This window comes from Symphalangus syndactylus, chromosome 3, assembly GCF_028878055.3.
Source record: "Symphalangus syndactylus isolate Jambi chromosome 3, NHGRI_mSymSyn1-v2.1_pri, whole genome shotgun sequence".
NCBI classification, from domain to species: Eukaryota; Metazoa; Chordata; class Mammalia; order Primates; family Hylobatidae; genus Symphalangus; species Symphalangus syndactylus.
This window is the reverse complement of record NC_072425.2, coordinates 13,604,028-13,621,857: the sequence shown is the minus strand read 5'-3', so window position 1 is coordinate 13,621,857 and position 17,830 is coordinate 13,604,028. Positions and strand designations below refer to the sequence as shown.

Below are 17,830 nucleotides of genomic sequence, written 5' to 3'. Positions count from 1 at the left end.
TAAAGAAATTGCATATATTATGGAGTCTGATAGTGTTTGGGTTTAGGTTCTTTCACTTAGCATGTTTTTGTTGTTCACCCATGATATGTACCATGTATCATTAGTTCATTCCATTTTATCGTTGAACGGTATTCCACTGTATAGATCTATCATATTTTGTTCACCCTATCAGTAATTGATTTTTGTGTGTGATATAAGATATGGCTTATGTGTCATTTTTTTGTGTTTGGATATCTGCTTGTCCTAACACTATTTATTGAAAAGACTCTCCTCCCTGCTTAGCAGGGCCACTTTTATTATAAATTGTTTATCCGTATACATGTATGTTTGTTGGTCTCATACACTGATTAGAAAGCACTACTGCCACACTGCCTTAATTAGTGCTCAAATAAGTCTCAATGCTGTTCTCTTGCTAGATTCTAGAGGTGTTCTGTCCAATATGATATTCTGCTTACTTTTTTTTTTTTTTTTTGGAGACAGAATCTTGCTCTGTCGCCAGGCTGGAGTGCAGTGGCATGATCTCAGCTCACTGCAACCTCTGCCTCCTGGGTTCAAGCGATTCTCCTGCCTCAGCTTCTTAAGTAGCTGGGACTACAGCTGCATGCCACCACGCCCAGCTAATTTTTTTGTATTTTTAGTAGAGATGGGGTTTCACCATGTTGGCCAGGATGGTCTCGATCTCCTGACCTTGTGATCCGCCTGCCTCGGACTCCCAAAGTGCTCTGATTACAGGTGTGAGCCACCAGGCCCAGCCTCTGCTTTCGTTTAAATTAAATAAAATTGCAAGGCAAGGCGGTGCATGCCTGTAATCCCAGCTGCTTTGAGGAGGCTGAGGCAGGAGGATCACTTGAGCCCAAGAGTTCGAGACCAGCCTGGGAAAGTAGTGGTGAGACCCTGTCTCAAATAAATATATAAATTTTAAAAAGAAAAATAAGTAACATTTAAAATTTAGTTTTGCAATCCCAGTAGCCACATTTCAAGTGTTCAGTAGGCACATGTGACTAATGGCTACTGTAATGGCAAACACGTATAAAGAACATTTCATCATTGCAGAAAGTTCTACAATTCAGAGTAGGGGTTGGCAGATTTTTCTGTAAGGGGCCAGCTGGAGAATAGTTGAGGTTTGCAGGCGCTGTGGTTTCCATTGCCCCTACCTAACTCTGCTGTTGTAATGGGAAAGCAGCCACAAGACCATGTGATGAGAGGGACATGTCTGTGTTTCAGCAAAACTTTATATTTCTACAAAGAGACAGCTGGTCTATGGTTGTAGTTTTCTGACCCCTGCTCTAGAATGTTTTGGCTTTCTTGGTGTTTTACATTTTCATATTAACATTAAAATTGTCTTGTTAAATTCTACCTCCCTGTACCTAGAGTAGTCAAAACCATAGAGACAGAACTAGAATGGTGGCTGCCAGAAGCTGGAGGAGGGAAAATGGGCAGTTACTGTTTCACGGGAATGAAGTTTCAGTTTGGGAAGATGAAAACGTTCTGGAGATAGATGGTAGTCACGGCTATACAACATTAGGAATGTATTTATACCATGGAACTGTACACTTTAAAATGGTGACTATGTTGCATTTTATGTTATGTGTATTTTACCACAATTAAAAAAAAAAAAAAAAAAGAGGGGAGGCAGGAGAATCGCTTGAACCCGGGAGGCAGAGGTCACAGTGAGCCGAGATCATGCCGTTGCACTCCAGCTTGGGCAACAAGAGCGAAACTCTGTCTTAAAAAAAAAAGTTTTGGGGGAGGAATTTTGCCTTCCTCAGCCTTCAAAGGAAAGTTGAGATTTTGATTGGAATTGTATTGAGTTTCTAGATCAACTTGAGAATTGACATTTGTGCAGTAGTGAACTCTCAGTTCCTGAACTGGGTACATATTTGTATATTTGGGTGTTCTTTAATTTCTCTTAATGTTGTCTGCATGGGAGACATGCACATCTTTTGTTAGATTAATTGCTAAAAATTTAATTGCTAAAAATTTGATGCTCTTATAATGGTAGATTTTTTTTCCTTAAATTTTATGGTTTATGTTGGATGTAGTATAGAGAAATATAGTTGATTTATGTATATTTACTTATAGCCAACAACCTGGCAGAACTCATTTATTCTAACACGTCTGTACTGTTTCTTGGCCTTGTAACTATGGAAACAATGATATCCTCCATGGGTACTAATGGTGATGTTTCTGCCTTTCCAGTCCTTTTGTTATTATTATTATCATTATTATTATTATTATTTTACCTTACTTCACTGGCTAGAACCTCCAGTGCAGCGTAAAAGTGTCGTGTGGCTGTCCTTGATCTCAAAAGGAGCACTTTCTATAGTTCATCCTGAGATGTGAGGTTTGCTGCATCTACTGAGATTATCATATGACTTCTATCCTTTTGTCTCCCCACCGTCCCTGCCCTCAGTCATGTAGCTTTCTACCTTTCCTTATCTGACCTAGAGTAGAGTGTAAACAGAGTAAGATTCTTTAAATTTCAGTGGGACCCTCTTTCTAATGCCAGGCAGTTAGCTGCATCCTTGATCACAGCAGAGAGCAGCACCCATTAATGGTGGAGGCAGCACCATTGGCATAGTGAGCAGTCCATGCCCCACGCTTCTATGAGTGAGCATGCCCATTGCATCTTTCAGTTGATGGGGCTCCCTCCACCGAAGGCAGGGAAATTGCCTCAGAAAGGTGAAGGAAGGAACTAAGAGTACCCCCATGTTACATAGGACCTTGGAGGTTACATAGTTATTCCAGTGTCTCTTTCTGTCTACTTCTTGAAGGTGATGTGATTATTTGAGTCATCTTTTATTGTTACTATCAGGAACTACAATAGGATTTTAGAGAAATTATGGAGAGAAATTTGGCCCCAAGAAAACGTGGGTTTGTATTAGTTTCCTATGGATGCCATTACAAATTATCACAAACCTAGCGGCTTAAAACAGTACCTAGTTGTTATCTCACAGGAAGATTTTCTGTGATGATGGAAATGTTCTGTATCTTTGCTGTCCAGCAGGGTAGCTACTAGCCACATGTGGCTGTAGAGTACATGAAATGTGGATAGTGCAATCGAGGAATTGATTTTTCATTAATTCGCTTTTAATTACTTTAAATTTAAATAACCACATATGGCTACTGGCTGCCAAATTGGATAAGACAGCCATAGCACATAACATTGGTTTTTAGTGGCATTTGTTTATGTTATACTTACATTATGACAATAAAATCTTGCAGAGCCATGTGCACATGGGACACAAAAGTCAATAAATATTTGCAGAGCCATTGTAAATAACTTGGGGAGGGAAGAAAAAGGGCTAGATTATTTTGTTTGGTTTTTGTTTTTTCCAATATACAGGAAGTATTCACTTGCATTCTGAAATTTATGATAGAAAGTAACATGACATAAAGCCTTACTCTTTGTAATCTAAACAGAAGGCCAGGATTCAGTTCAATTCAATTCTATTTTCTCTTTTGGGTTTTTCTTGTTGTTATTTGAGAATGAGTCTCACTCTGTCGCCCAGGTTGCAGTGCAGTGGTGCAATCTGGGCTCACTGCAACCTCCACCTCCCGGGTTCAGGTGATTCTCCTGCCTCAGCCTCCTGAGTAGCTGGGAGTACAGGTGTGCACCACTACGCCCTGCTAATTTTTGTATTTTTTAGTAGAGATGGGGTTTCACCATATTTGCCAGGCTAGTCTCGAACTCCTGACCTGACGATCTGCCTGCCTTGGCCTCCCAAAGTGCTGGGATTACAGGCTTGAGCCACTGCGCCCAGCCTTTTTTTTTTTTTTTTTTTTTTGAGACAGGGTTTCACTCTGTTACCCTATTTTTTATAGAGACAGGGTCTCACTATGTTGCCTAAGCTGGTCTTGAACTCCTGGCTTCAAGCAGTCCTCCTGCCTTAATCTCCCAAAGTGCTGGGATTATAGGCCTGAGCCACTGCACCCAATCTCTTGTATTTCTTTTAAACCTAATTGTCTGAATCGGAAGAATCATTAGATTTATCTGGAAATGTTTGAGACACTCAGGACTGAGGACATTCTTTCTATTCCATTTTGCGTTGGACGTGTTCTTAGAAGCTTATCGTTGGAAGGTGACAGTAATGGTGTGATTGTTCACCCCACCATAGAAACTTGCCTGTTACATTTCTGGTATATTATTATTATACTAGTGAGGGCTCCAGGTCTTCTACTTTGACACCAGCATTAATTCTGTCTCTTACTTTTTCACATTCTTTTATTTAACAGCCCCAAGATGTTCTCGTTCATACATCTCAGTTTCTCAAATCCCCATCTGAGCAAAGACCAAAACCATTTTTGTTCACATTTGACCATACCTGCTCCCACTTAAAATAAGTAATAATTAAATCATTTTACAAGTTGAATATTTTTTTTTTTATGAACAGTAAAAATTACTTAGCTTTTGGGCTTGCTTTGAGTTGTCTAAATTGTGTTTTGTTTGGGGCTTTTGTAGCCAGCCTGTCTCGATCAGCCTTTCTGTCTCAGAGATATTATGAAGACTTGGATGAAGTCAGCTCAACGTCATCTGTCTCCCAGTCTCTGGAGAGTGAAGATGCACGGACGTCCTGTAAAGATGAGGAGGCAGTGGTTCAGGCCCCTCGGCACGCCCCCGTGGTTCGAACTCCTTCCATCCAGCCCAGTCTCTTGCCCCATGCAGCACCTTTTGCTAAATCTCACCTGGTTCATGGTTCTTCACCTAGTGTGATGGGAACTTCAGGTAAGTAAACAGTGGGAAAAGAAACTGTTTTTCCCTATGATGTTTCTAACTAATGAAGGAATTGTAACTGGGTTTTATACTGTCACACCAATATGGTGGTTTGCCCCAGCCCACTTTTTTTTTTTTTTTTTTTTGAGATGGAGTCTTGCTCTGTTGCCCAGGCTAGAGTGCAGTGGTGCAATCTAGGCTCACTGCAACCTCCACCTTCCGGATTCAAATGATTCTCCTGCCTCACCCTCCCAAGTAGCTGGGATTACAGGCGTGTGCCACCACGCCTGGCTAATTTTTGTAGTTTTAGTGGAGACGGGGTTTCACCATGTTGTGTTGGCCAGGCTGGTCTCAAACTCCTGACCTCAGGTGATCCACCTGCCTTGGCCTCCCAGAGTGCTAGGATTACAGGCATGAGCCACTGCACCTGGCTGCTCAACCCACTTCTGCTAATATTCTAGAAATTAGAAGACTAATTGAAAAGATGTGTGTTCCCCTTGAAAGCAGTTGCTAGGCCATTGTGAGGAAGGAGATGGTTCTCCAAGTTTATGCACTGTAACAGTTTTTCTGCTGAGCCAGCTTGTTTTTTAAAACAGGTCTTTTTCAGAAGTAAAAGGGGGCTGTTTGCTTCAGTTATAAAGCAACATCCACACTCATATCTTTTAAATCCTGGCTCATTTCAGCCTGACTTGTGGCATATTCTGCCTCAGAACTCACCAGCTCTGATGCTTGTGGTCAGTATTGGCTCACTGTGCTGACCGGTGTTGTGCCCCCACACTTTCAGTACAGTGTCAGGGCTTTGTGTCAGGGCTTTGCATCAAAGTGACTTCCAGCAGAGAAAAATACCAGTGTTAGGTATGAGAATGAAGAGAATTTGTGAGAGGGGATCAGGGAATTGGTCTATGTTGGTATAAAAGTTATATCTCAATCAGTATCAGGAAATGATGATGTAAGGTATCTTAGTAGAGGTGGGAGGCAAATTTCATGCGATAACTGAAAGATATAGATGCCAGCCTGTTAGTTTACTGGTACTTTTCTATGTTAACGCTAATTTTAGCATTTTCCCTGCAGTCAAACATAAAGAATTTACCAATTTAACACTTTGTATGTTCCTGTTCTCTCACCCACTCACACTTGATTTTTCTTTTCCTCTTAGTGGCTACATCTGCTAGCAAAATTATTCCTCAAGGGGCCGATAGCACAATGCTTGCCACGAAAACCGTGAAACATGGTGCACCTAGTCCTTCCCACCCCATCTCAGCCCCGCAAGCAGCTGCCGCAGCAGCACTCAGGCGGCAGATGGCCAGTCAGGCACCAGGTAAAAGCTGTGGCCCCATACCTGTACAGAGGCTGATTATGAGCTGTCTGAGTCACAGGCCAGGACAGCAGGTGGCAAGAAACAGTGGGCTCTCTTTGATGCCCTTCAGAAGAGAAGATTGATGTGACAGCCCTCTCCGCTTTGTGGAGAGAGTTCTAAGAAGGCAGAGACTAGGTCTGAAAATCTTTGCTTTTAAGGGGAGGGATTAGAACTGCCACATTTAGTTAAGGTGGAAATCAGTGGGGTTTTTTTTTTTTTTTTAAACAAAGTTGCTAATCCTACTTTTGAATAATGTCTGCTTAGAGCCCTAAAATCATAACCTTTGAAATTCGATCATCTAATAACATTAGCGTCATCTTAGTATCTTACAGATTGCAGCTACCCCAAGAGGTAGGTATTTGAATGGCTATTTTGGCTGGGCATAGTGACTCATGCCTGTAATCCCAACACTGGGAGGCTGAGGTGGGAGGATCACTTGAGGCCAGGAGTTTGAGACCACCCTAGGCAACATAGTGAGACCTCGTCTCTAAAACAAAACAAACACAAAAAGAATGACCATTTTGTGTTTGAGTAATCTGAAGTTCAGAGAGGTGAAGGTTATCCCACCAATAAGTAGCAGAACCCAGACTCTAACCCTCTGCTCTTTTTCAGTTGAGCATTTTTTCTTCTCCAACTGTATCTTGCATGAAGCTTTTTTTTTTTTTCTTTTGAGACAGGGTCTCACTATGTTGCCTAGGCTGGAGGGCACTGGTGCAATCACGGCTCACTGCAGCCTCCGTGATCTCCCGAACCCAGGTGACCTTCCCACCTCAGCCTCCTGGATAGCTAGGACTACAGGCATGCACCACTACACCAGGCAAATATTTAAAATATTTTTGTAGAGACGGGATGTCACCATGTTATCCAAGCTGGTCTCAAACTCCTGGGCTCAAGTGATCCACCCGCCTCTACCTCCCAAAGTGCTGGGATTATAGGCATGAGCCACTGCTCCTAACCAAAGCTTTTTTTTTTAACATTGTAAAATTTAACTTTTACAGATGGAAGCTCTAATAAGCCAGTGAGCACTTAACATTTCGTCAGTGGCTTGTCATTATCCCAAACTTTCTACTACTTTCTACATTAATGTACATTGTACATTAGGATTTTACAGTCTGCGTAGTTGGTCTCAAGGACTTCAGATATCACTAGTTATCAGTTTTATAAGCTAGTAGTTCTCAACTAGAGGCTGCCCCCACTTCCCTCTCCTCCACCCCTGAAACAGTTGGCAGTGTTGCTGGCATTTAGTGGGTAGAGGCCAGGAATGCTGCAAAAAAAAATTTTTAAATGCATAAGACACCCCCACAGCAAAGGGTTATCTAGCCCCAAAGTGTCAGTAGTGCCAGGGTCAAGAAACAGATATAAGCCAAATATTTTCATTTTAGCTGAGTAGAATTATTTTTTAGATGTGTGACTGCATAAACACTTATCAATTTAGAGTTCTTTTTAAAAGACTAGAAAGACATAATGGTTTGATTTAGGGAAAAAGAACAACATTAAACAGTGATAAGTCAAAAGATGGTAAAGAAAAATTCAAATATTAAAACCTTTGTTAAGACATCTAACATATATATTGAAGAACAAAACAAAGATAATTTTTAAGGTACGTTTGAGCTTTCTAAAAATAGAATTTTTTGATCTCTTTAAATATTACTTGGACCAAGCAGAATCTTGCCATTGTGCTGAACAGGCCTGAAATCAAGTTGATCGAGTCAATGATCTGTAAAACGTTAAAATCTGCTAGGATTTAGGATTGTTCCACTCAGCAGAAGGTGGTGTGGATGCAAAAATTTCTAAGGTATAGGCACCTTTGAATATGAAATATGAAAGATGTGCAGTCGTAGGCAAGATGTTCTGGTCACTTCTCTGAAAGAGGGAATAAAAGAGAATTAACTGCAGGTCTGTCATTCTGCTTGTGATAACCACTTTCACTTTGGCCAGTGATGCAGTTAGTAATGATCCACAAGCTTTGCTCAGGCTTCCTTAATTGCTAATTATAGAATGTCATTAAGTCTTTTGGGATACAATTTAAAATTATAAGACAAAGTAAAAGCTGATACGTAGGTGTCAAATATATGCCTCTCAGTCTCTTCTCCCATTATTGTCCAAGCTCCATTTTCCACGTTCATTATGCCTGTCTGTCTCACTAGGCCATGAGTTTCTTTAGAGAAGAAACTATAGATACATTTTATATTCTCAGCCCCTAACACAGAGCCTGGCACATAATAAGCCCATGTTAAAGAAAAACAGAGTGAATGAGTGGCAGAAATCCTGAGTCCAGATGCTGTTAATCCTCTAGCTCAAGCTGCCCTTTTCCAGGACAAGCCAGCAGTGTGGCAGGTGCCTCAGCTCTGTTGTAGAAAAGCTGGCCAGAGAATTCTTTTCCCCTACTCTAGTACATTCGATTCAGTTACAGGAAGCCTTGTTCCATCACCTGTGTTAATGGAGTAGGCCAGGTGTTCCTCTGAACACAATGCTGCAAGAACTACCTAGAGTAGATTCCTTCACATGATAAGGCTCTAATCTGCTTGGGCTCATGTCTTGGTTTTTCATTTATATATGGCTAGAACTTTTTATCCTTTACTGGAATTAATATGGTGTTCTCTCTTCTCTGTTTAAATAGCTGTAAACACTTTGACTGAATCAACATTGAAGAATGTCCCTCAAGTGGTAAATGTGCAGGAATTGAAGAATAACCCTGCAACCGCTTCTGCAGCCATGGGGTATGTTCTGACTGCAGTGTGTTTCAGCCCCTGGCTGCTTCTGTAGTAGCGGTGGACTGCCTGCAGGGAGCAGCAGTGCCACTGTCACAGTCTGGTTTTCCTGCACCACCTTAGGTTATAAGGCGGGTGGCAGCTAAGCCTGCCTACACAATGCATTTTCAGGAGATTGTCCTTTTTAACTGGCCAGTGACAGTTGCCTCACAAACTTTTAAAGTTTGTCTTGATGCTATATGCTCAGTTTCTGTTTGCCATGTGTAAGTCTCTGTGTGGTACATATTAGGTGTGCAGGTTGATTTTTTTTTTTTTTTTTTTTTTTTTTAAATACCCTAGGGGTTCCAGAGTTGATGCTTTGGTTCTCATGCAGACTTGATTCTGGAAACTGTAATCTCAAGGGTGACACTCTCCTCCCTCACTTCCCTTCTCCGGGCATTTCTGTTCTTCCCATTTCTTTTGCTTTTGTATAAAAGACAGCAGCTCTGTTTGGAGACTTTAGCTTCTCTGCCATGCCATGTTTGAAGGCTAGATTGTTGCTGGTGGAGCTCACTTGTTTGTTTTTTTGGTGGTGGTGGTGGTTTTGTTGTTGTTGTTGTTTTTGTTTGTTTTGTTTTTTTTTGTTTTTTGTTTTTTTTTAGACAAGTTCTCACTCTGTCGCCCAGACTGGAGTGCAGAGTGTAGTACGATCATGGCGCACTGTAGCCTTAACCTCCTGGGCCCAAGCCATGCTCCCATATCTGCCTCCCAAGTAGCTGCTGGGACTACAGGCACATGACACCACACCCAGCTAATTTTTTAATTTTTTAATTTTTTGTAGAGATGGAGTTTTTACCGTGTCACCCCAGGCTGGTCTCAAACTTCTGGGGTCAAGTGATCCTCCCACCTAATCCTCGTAAAGTGCTGTGATTACAGGCAGGAGCCACTGTGCCCAGCCTAGCTCACTTGCCTTTAGTCCTCATCTGTGTTCAGAGTTCAGGGTGCTGACTCACTCCCTCTGCCCTGGGCAGGTTCACAGAACATGCCTGTGCCCTGCTTTGCCCTGCATACTTTGTGACTGTGATCCCTTTAGACCAACCACCATCCCCTGTGGCAAAGGGAAGAGTTGAGGGACATTTCCTCACTTGGAACATGGGGATCTTGAGGACTAATATCAGATTTCAGGGAATTAGTGTCTGGTACCCATGATTAGTCTAGCAGCAAGAAGGGCAGCCATAGACCTTGTGGTTCTCCACAGCGTGCCCACCCTCTGCCATCGCACAGAGCAGATCTGCCCACAGCTCTGTTTTCCCTGTTTCAAGTGGCCCTGCCTCACTGGTCCGCTGGCCTCTTTTTTTCCATGTTGTTCTGTTTATCAACACTGCTTGTTTGAGGAATTTTTAGTTATCTCAGGGCCATACTAACAGCCAAAAAACAAGCCGCCTCTATTACTATTTTGTAGTGACCTCGGAGCCTTGGTATGCTGTTTAGACCAATATGGTATTTGTGGTTGTTGCAAACTTTTCAAGGGAAAGAACTATGCATTAGAGTTTGGGAATTGTAGCCAGATTCCCAGCGTAGGGAAGGCAAGGAAAAGCCACTGAAAGGCAGAATGTTACGTAAGATGGGAAAATTCAGCATATGGTACAGGAAGTATTGTCTGGTATTTCTGAGATATATTAGGTGCTAACCATGTATGAGAAGCACCTTTTGGAGATTCCACTTCTCCTTTTCTCAAGTTTCATTTCCCTAAATGGTTCATCTGAGCTGATCTTTGATGAAGGGTTTGTTCAAGGAGTAATTTTGAGTCTACTCTTTCTGACAAGAAAAAATCTCAGATGACTTAAGAAATCTCGAAGAAACTTTGTTTCATTCTCTACAGAATTGGACTCTGGTATAATTATTTCATGTGTATGCCCAGCATGGTGCCTGAAATGTAGAAGCATTCCTTTCAGTAATCATTTATTGAATAATAGGTAAACTCCAAATATAAATTGAAAAGTGAAAATTGGTATTTACTGCCACCCCTCCCCAGGAAAGATCGAGAGAATATGTTCATTGTAAAATGACTTGCTTTCAGATTCTTTTATGTTTTATTTTTAAAATTATTTTCAACCAGCTCTCATGGAACAGATTCTTTTAAACAGTAGTTTCCTAAGTGTATTTTAAGTATTTAATTTTGCAGTTAGCTTTTTCTCAGTGGTATCTACAGAAGATTCATCATAGGATGAGCTTACATATTTCTGCCATTGGTGTATTTTATGTTCATTGGCCTCATCCATTCAGTTCATTGGAAGAGTGTTTATCTGGCGCCAACCCACAGCTATTCAAATTCCTTTGCAGTGCTCCGTCGCTTGATTCAGCAGATTCTTAGCATCTGCTGTGAGCATGATACTGCCCTGGGTACTAGAGATAGGGTAGTTGAATAAGACAAACCAAGCAAGAAAACAGCCGGGAAACTGCCAGTTACACAAACTTTTATTTTGGTGTGCATTCATTCATTTATTCATTCTTTCAACATATACTTAATGAGCATTTGTTGTATGCCACACACTGTTCTTAGGTGCTGGAGATAAACTGCCTGTTTTGTTGTTAACAAAATAGACCGAAAAAACTAACAGACTGATTGTTTGGAGAGACAAACAATAATCAAAATAAATAAGTAAAATATATAATATATTAGATGGGATATGGTGTGATGGAGAAAATTAAAGCAGGGGGGAAAGGTTAGAGAGTATTGTCTGAACCTGGGTTATAATTTTAAATAGGGTGGCCAGGGAAGGTCTCCTCGAGAAGGTGACCTTTGAATGAAGAGAGAAGGGCTAGACAGCAGATCTCATTAATATCTCGGAAGAAAGCTCCAAGCACAGGACCTGTAGCAGGAGCGTGTCTACAAGTTGAAGAGCGAGCCGGGGGGACCTCTGGTGACGAGAGTAGAGGCAGCAAGAGGAGGAATGCTCGGGGAGGAAGTCAGGGAGGACTGTTGGTGGACAGTGTCTGTCTGAGTCCCTGCTTTCAGTTCTTTTGGGTATGTATGCAGGAGCGGAATCGCTTGATCACATAGCTCAAACTGGTTTACAGAGATGCTGCACCATTTTTCATTCCTAACAGCAATGTATGGGGGTTCCAGCTTCTCCACATCCTCACCAACACTCATTATTGACTATCTTTTTGATTATAGTCATCCTAGTGGTGTAAAATGGTATCTCACACTATCAGTAGTTTTGATTTGCATTTCTCTAATGGCTAGTGATATTGAGCATCTTTTCATGTGCTTATTGGCCAGTTGTGTCTTCTTTGGAGAAATATCTATTTTGTTCCTTTGCTCCATTTTAAAATTAGGTTACCTTTTTATTTTTGAGCTGTAAGTTTCTTTATATAATCTGTATTCAAGTCTCTCATCAGGCATATGATTTGCAAATATTTTCTTTTTTTTTTTTTTTTTTTTTTTTTTTTGAGACTGAGTCTTGCTCTGTCACCCAGGCTGGAGTGCAGTGGCGCGATCTCGGCTCACTGCAAGCTCCGCCTCCCGGGTTCACGCCATTCTCCTGCCTCAGCCTCTCCCAGTAGCTGGGACTACAGGCGCCCACCACCACACCCGGCTAATTTTTTTTTTTGTATTTTTTAGTAGAGATGGGATTTCACCATTGTCTTGATCTCCTGACCTCGTGATCCACCCGCCTCGGCCTCCCAAAGTGCTGGGATTACAAGCGTGAGCCACCGCGCCCGGCCGATTTGCAAATATTTTTTCCCCTTCTTTGAGTTATTTTTCACTTTCTTGATGTGTCCTTTGACACAAAAATCTAGTCCAGTTTATCTATTTTTTCTCTTGTTGCTTGTGCTTTAGGTGTCACATGTAAGAAACCATTGCCTAATCCAAGGTCATAAAGATTTACACTGATGTCTTCTTTGAAGAGTTGTGTGGTTTTAGCTCTTATATCTAGGTCTCTGATCCATTTGGAGTTAATTTTTGTAAATGGTGTGAAGTAGAGATCCAACTTAATTGTTTTGAATGTGGATATCCAGTTGTCCCAGCACCACAACATATCTTTTCCATCCTTTTATTTCAACTTATTTTGTCTTTATATTTAAAATGGATTTCTTGTAGCACAACAATGTGAATGTACTTAATATCACTGAACTACATGTGCACTTAAAAATGGTTACTTTTAAGATGGCAGATTTTGTTAAGTGTATTTTACTACAATAAACAAAAATAATTTAAAAAAATAAAATGGATTTCTTACAGACTAGGGGTCCCCAGCCCTGGGCTGCAGACCAATACCGGTCTGTGGCCTCTTAGAAACCGGGCCACACAGCAGAAGGTGAGCGGCAGGCGAGTGAGCATTACCACCTGAGCTCCACCTCCTGTCAGATTAGTGGCAGCTTTGGATTCTCATGGAAGCATGAACCCTATTGTGAATTGCACATGCGAAGGATCTAGGTTGCATGCTCCTTACAATAATCTAACTGAATAAAATATAGAATTATAGCCGGATGATCTGAGGTGAAACAGTTTCATCCTGAAACCATCCCCCTCTGCTGTCCGTCTGTGGAAAAAATTCTTTCACAAAACCAGTCCTTGGTGCCAAAAAGGTTGGAGACCACGGTTGTAGACAGTATATAGTGGGCCTTAACTTGCTTTTTTTTAATCTTGACCATCTGTGACTTTTAATTGGAGTGATTAGATTGTTTACCTTAAGTGTAATTATTGACATATTTGGGTTTGAATCTGTTATATAGCTATTTGTTTCTATTTATCCCATCTGTTTATTGTTCAGTTTTTGTTTTTCTGCCTTCTTTTGGGTTAAATGTCTTTATGACTCTATTTTAACTTTTTTGTTGACTTATTGGCTATAACTTGGTGTTATTTAAGTGCTTACATTAGAGTTTATAGTATACATCTTCAACTTATCACAGACTGTCTTCAAGTGATACTGTATTACTAAAGAATAGTGTAAGAATATGACAGCAGTATTCTATTTTATCCCTTCACCACCTTTATGCTATTGTACATTTTACTTCCACTTGTATTGTAAACCTCATGATACATTGTTATAAACAGTTGACTATCTTTCCTCCCCCCTGCCCCCCGGATGGATTCTTGTTCTGTCGCCAAGGCTGGAGTGCAGTGGTGTGATCTCAGCTCACTGCAACCTCCGCCTCCCAGGTTCAAGTGATTTTCCTGCCTCAGCCTCCCTAGTAGCTGGGATTACAGGTGCCCACCATCACGCCTGGCTAATTTTTATATTTTTGGTAGAGACGGGGTTTCGCCATGTTGGCCAGGCTGGTCTCGAACTCCTGACCTCAGGTGATCCGCCTGTCTCGGCCTCCCAAAGTGCTGGGATTACAGGTGTAAGCCACCGCACCCGGCTATCTTTTAAATACATTTAAATAAGAAGAAAAATGTTTTCACGTTTATACATATAGTTACCATTTCCAGGGTTCTTCATTCATGTGTCTGGTCCCAGCTTGCCATCTGGTATAATTTTTCTTCTGCTCAAAGGACTTCCTTTAATGTTTCTTGAGGTTCACATCTGAATTCTTTTAGCTTTTGTATGTCTGCAGAAGTCTTTATTTCACCTTTGTTTTTGAAAGATATTTTCACAGGTTAAAGAATTCTAGATTGGCAGTTTTTTTCTTTCACTGATTTAAAGATGTTCCTCTACTTTAAAAATAATAACTCTAGTAATGACCAGAAACTTAGAAGGAACTTTAATCCTTTTGTTTTTCTTATTACAAATGTTTGTTATAGATATAAAAAAGATAGCTAAAAAGAACAAAATTAAAATCACCTTTATTCCCACCACAAATGTATGATTGTTATTTACACATTTTTTCATCCTTATTTTATGAAAATGTTTCTTGTTAGAGAAAAATTTGGATGCATGCTGCTTTGTAAATTTGTAACCTTTTCAGCTTAATCATGAAATGTAATTGTTTACATTTTCCATGTCATTAAAAATTCTTACACTATTCATATTTTTTCTTTCCTTTTTCTTTTTTTTTTTTTTTTTTTTTGAGGTGGAGTCTCACTTTGTCACCCAGCCTGGAGTGCAGTGGCGCAATCTCAGCTCATTCCAACCTCCACCTCTCAGGTTCAAGCGATTCTCCTGCCTCAGCCTCCTGAGTAGCTGGGTTTGCAGGTGTGCACCAGCACAGCCGGCTAATTTTTGTATTTTTAGTAAAGACGGGGTTTAACCGTGTTGGCCCAGCTGATTTCGAATTCCTGACCTCAGGTGATCCACCCACCTCGGCCTCCCAAATGCTGGGACTACAGGTGTGAGACACCGCACCCGGCCTCTCTCTCTTTTTTTTTTTTTTTTTTTTTTTGTGAGATGGAGTCTCGCTCTGTCACTCAGGCTGGAGTGGAGTGGCACAATCTTGGCTCACTGCAACCTCTGCCTCCTGGGTTCAAGCGATTCTCATGCTTCAGCCTCCCAAGTAGCTGGGACTACAGGCACCTGCCACCACACCTGGCTAATTTTTTTGTATTTTTAGTAGAGACGGAGTTTCACCATGTTGGCCAGGCTGGTCTTGAACTCCTGACCTCAAGTGATCCACCTACCTCGGCCTCCCAAAGTGCTGGGATTATAGGCGTGAGACACTGCGCCTGGCCTATTTTTCATATTTAATGTGGGTTTTTTCAAAGCTCTAATGCAGTTCCATCTTACATTATTTAATTTACTTAGCATCTAAACATTCATGCAGGAAATACAATTTGCTTTAGCAGACTTTTGGATACTATTTTAAAGAATGTGTCTTTGAAGACATTAAATTTACCAATGGAGAAAATAGTTGGCAGTTATATTTCCATCGACAGATGTCAAAAATGCTCAAGAATTGAATATAGAGTGTTTGTTTTCAGTATCTTCTATCACTTCCATTCTTTTTCCATGTTGATTTCTTTGTTTCTTCAGTTACTCTTGATAAATTCCATTCTCTCACATATGAGTATGTATGAAAAGATACATGTGATAGTGATTAAGGTTTACCAAAATAAAACATAACCAGGTCTCTTGTTTTTTATGCTTTTTAAAATCCTGAAATAAGTTACAAGAAGTTGAGGCTTTTTACAACAATCGGATAAGTATTTACCTTGTTGAAGTTCATTAAAGTTGAAGGGATCAATAGCAAAGGGCCTAGGTGACATTTTAATGCTTCACAACCCAATTTTATAATTATGTGTAGAGCACACATCCATGGAACATGTGTGCATTTGTCTGCCTGTGTTGGCATGTAGTGCTGGTAATGTGTGGCCAAAAACAGAAAAAAAATGACTCTTCTGTGTTTTATTTTTCTCCAAGAACCCGAGTTTCCAAACTCTTAGAGATCTGTGCCTCTGTCGCTCATTTCTGAAGCAGGAGCTTTAGTGTTGCTGGTAATGTCAGTGTCATTTGTAGACTCACTCAGTAAAGAGATGTCTCTTTGGGGCTCTGTCATAGCACCATTTTCTTATAGTCCTTTGATTTTGCTTTTCATGTGTAGAACAAAGAATATCAAGATGAATTTCTGATATTTTTCAGCTACTTTTTGTTGCTAAAAAGTAGAATAAAGTCATCTAAGATATGGGTACTTCTGAATTTGGCTTTTCTATCTCTTGATCATTTCTAGCTATTGATTTCCATTGTTTTGGTTCATGCTCATGCAGAAACGTTTGAACATATTTGAGAGTATACTGTTTTTTCTGTTTGCTGTCTTGGATCTTGATAGAGATTTCTTGGATCTGATTTGTTAGTTGGTTTACTAGCTGATTGCACTGAACAGCATTTCTTTGCAGGGGTGTCACGTGGTGTTTAGGTACTGTGAATCCTAATTTTGTGTATTTGGGGATTTAGGATACTCAGGAGATGCGTAGCATTATCACAAATAAATAGAACAATAATTACACTCAGTCTTATTCATGCATAATTTACTATCATGTCACAATTGAATTTTGGCTATAAAAAATTTTCTAAAATTTGGATAAATTGCTGCTTTTATTTTTATTTCTGATTTCTGTTTGTCTTTGAGAAAGCATAAAAGAGTTTCCTTTCCGTTGTAATCCTTGTGAGCTCCAACCTCTTCTCTAAGCAAGTCTGCTGTGTCCGCCCAGGTATTGCTCAGGGCCCAGCAGTCTCACTCACACATTCTTTTCCTCTGGTACAGATTCAGCGGGAGTGAGGGGGGAACACTGTACCTGTATTGCCTGCTTGGTAAACTATCTCAGGGGAACAGGGATGTGTTTCTCCAGAGAGATGCATATTTATAGCTGCTTCTGGCTTCAGTAGAAGCATGAAACGGGTTTTGTTTCACTGAACATAAGTTCACTTTTTCTTCTCTCTCAATCTAATAAAGTCTGTTTAGGAAGGTTCCCGTGTTATTCCAGCAGACAATCTCAATGTGCTTGTAAGGTTTGTTAAGCTGTTTGACGATTTTCTTCGTGAAGCGCAGGCCTATCTTTTATCTTCTAAGTTAATTTTTTGATGGAAAATACGAATCCTCCCTAAATCTAGGGGAGTTCTGAAAAATAACCAGGTCCTACAACTACTACTGCTATATATACCAGTCAGAGTAGCGCTGGGCTGACAACAGATAAATTGAAAAAATTGCCCCTAGGAGCCAAGAACTTTTGTGTGTGATTACACTAACAGGTAGTTTTCCCATATGTGAACACTAGTTATTGAAATAACAGTTCCTCGCATACAGTATTCACATACTTCAGAATTAACAAAAGATGATGAGAGCTCTTTCTGCGAATAGGGGTATACTTTTCATGCTGTAGCAAAGATGCAGGTTGGGAATGGAACAGTGGTACATTTGAATCCCTTGGATGCTGACCTGGTGAGCCCAGGGGATAGCTGCTGTGAGAAGCTAAGATCTCTTTGGATAGCACCTTTGTGGTAGCAGCGAATTGGATGCATAGGTGACAGTGAGAATGTTCCCATAGAGCCTGCTTGGGTAAGAGAATCAGGAATTCCTCATGTGGTCTACAACAGGGGGAAGGGCCAGGGAGGAGGAGGGCTTATACCCTGGATAGCAAAAAGATCTAGTTCTGAATGGTTACTAATTTTTTTTTTAGGATTGCAG

At 40.6% G+C, this 17,830-nt stretch overlaps 1 protein-coding gene across 11 annotated transcripts in view; it reads left to right on the top strand.

Moving 5' to 3' along the window:
* Window positions 1-17,830, top strand: part of NUP214 (nucleoporin 214) — a 109,275-nt gene that overhangs the window by 44,634 nt on the left and 46,811 nt on the right. For all 11 annotated transcript variants that reach the window (XM_063635755.1, XM_055270640.2, XM_063635753.1 and 8 more), the window contains exons 22-24: window positions 4,463-4,726; window positions 5,871-6,032; window positions 8,692-8,791. In XM_063635755.1, coding sequence (XP_063491825.1) covers window positions 4,463-4,726; window positions 5,871-6,032; window positions 8,692-8,791 — 526 coding nt within the window. The remainder of the gene's footprint in view (window positions 1-4,462; window positions 4,727-5,870; window positions 6,033-8,691; window positions 8,792-17,830) is intronic.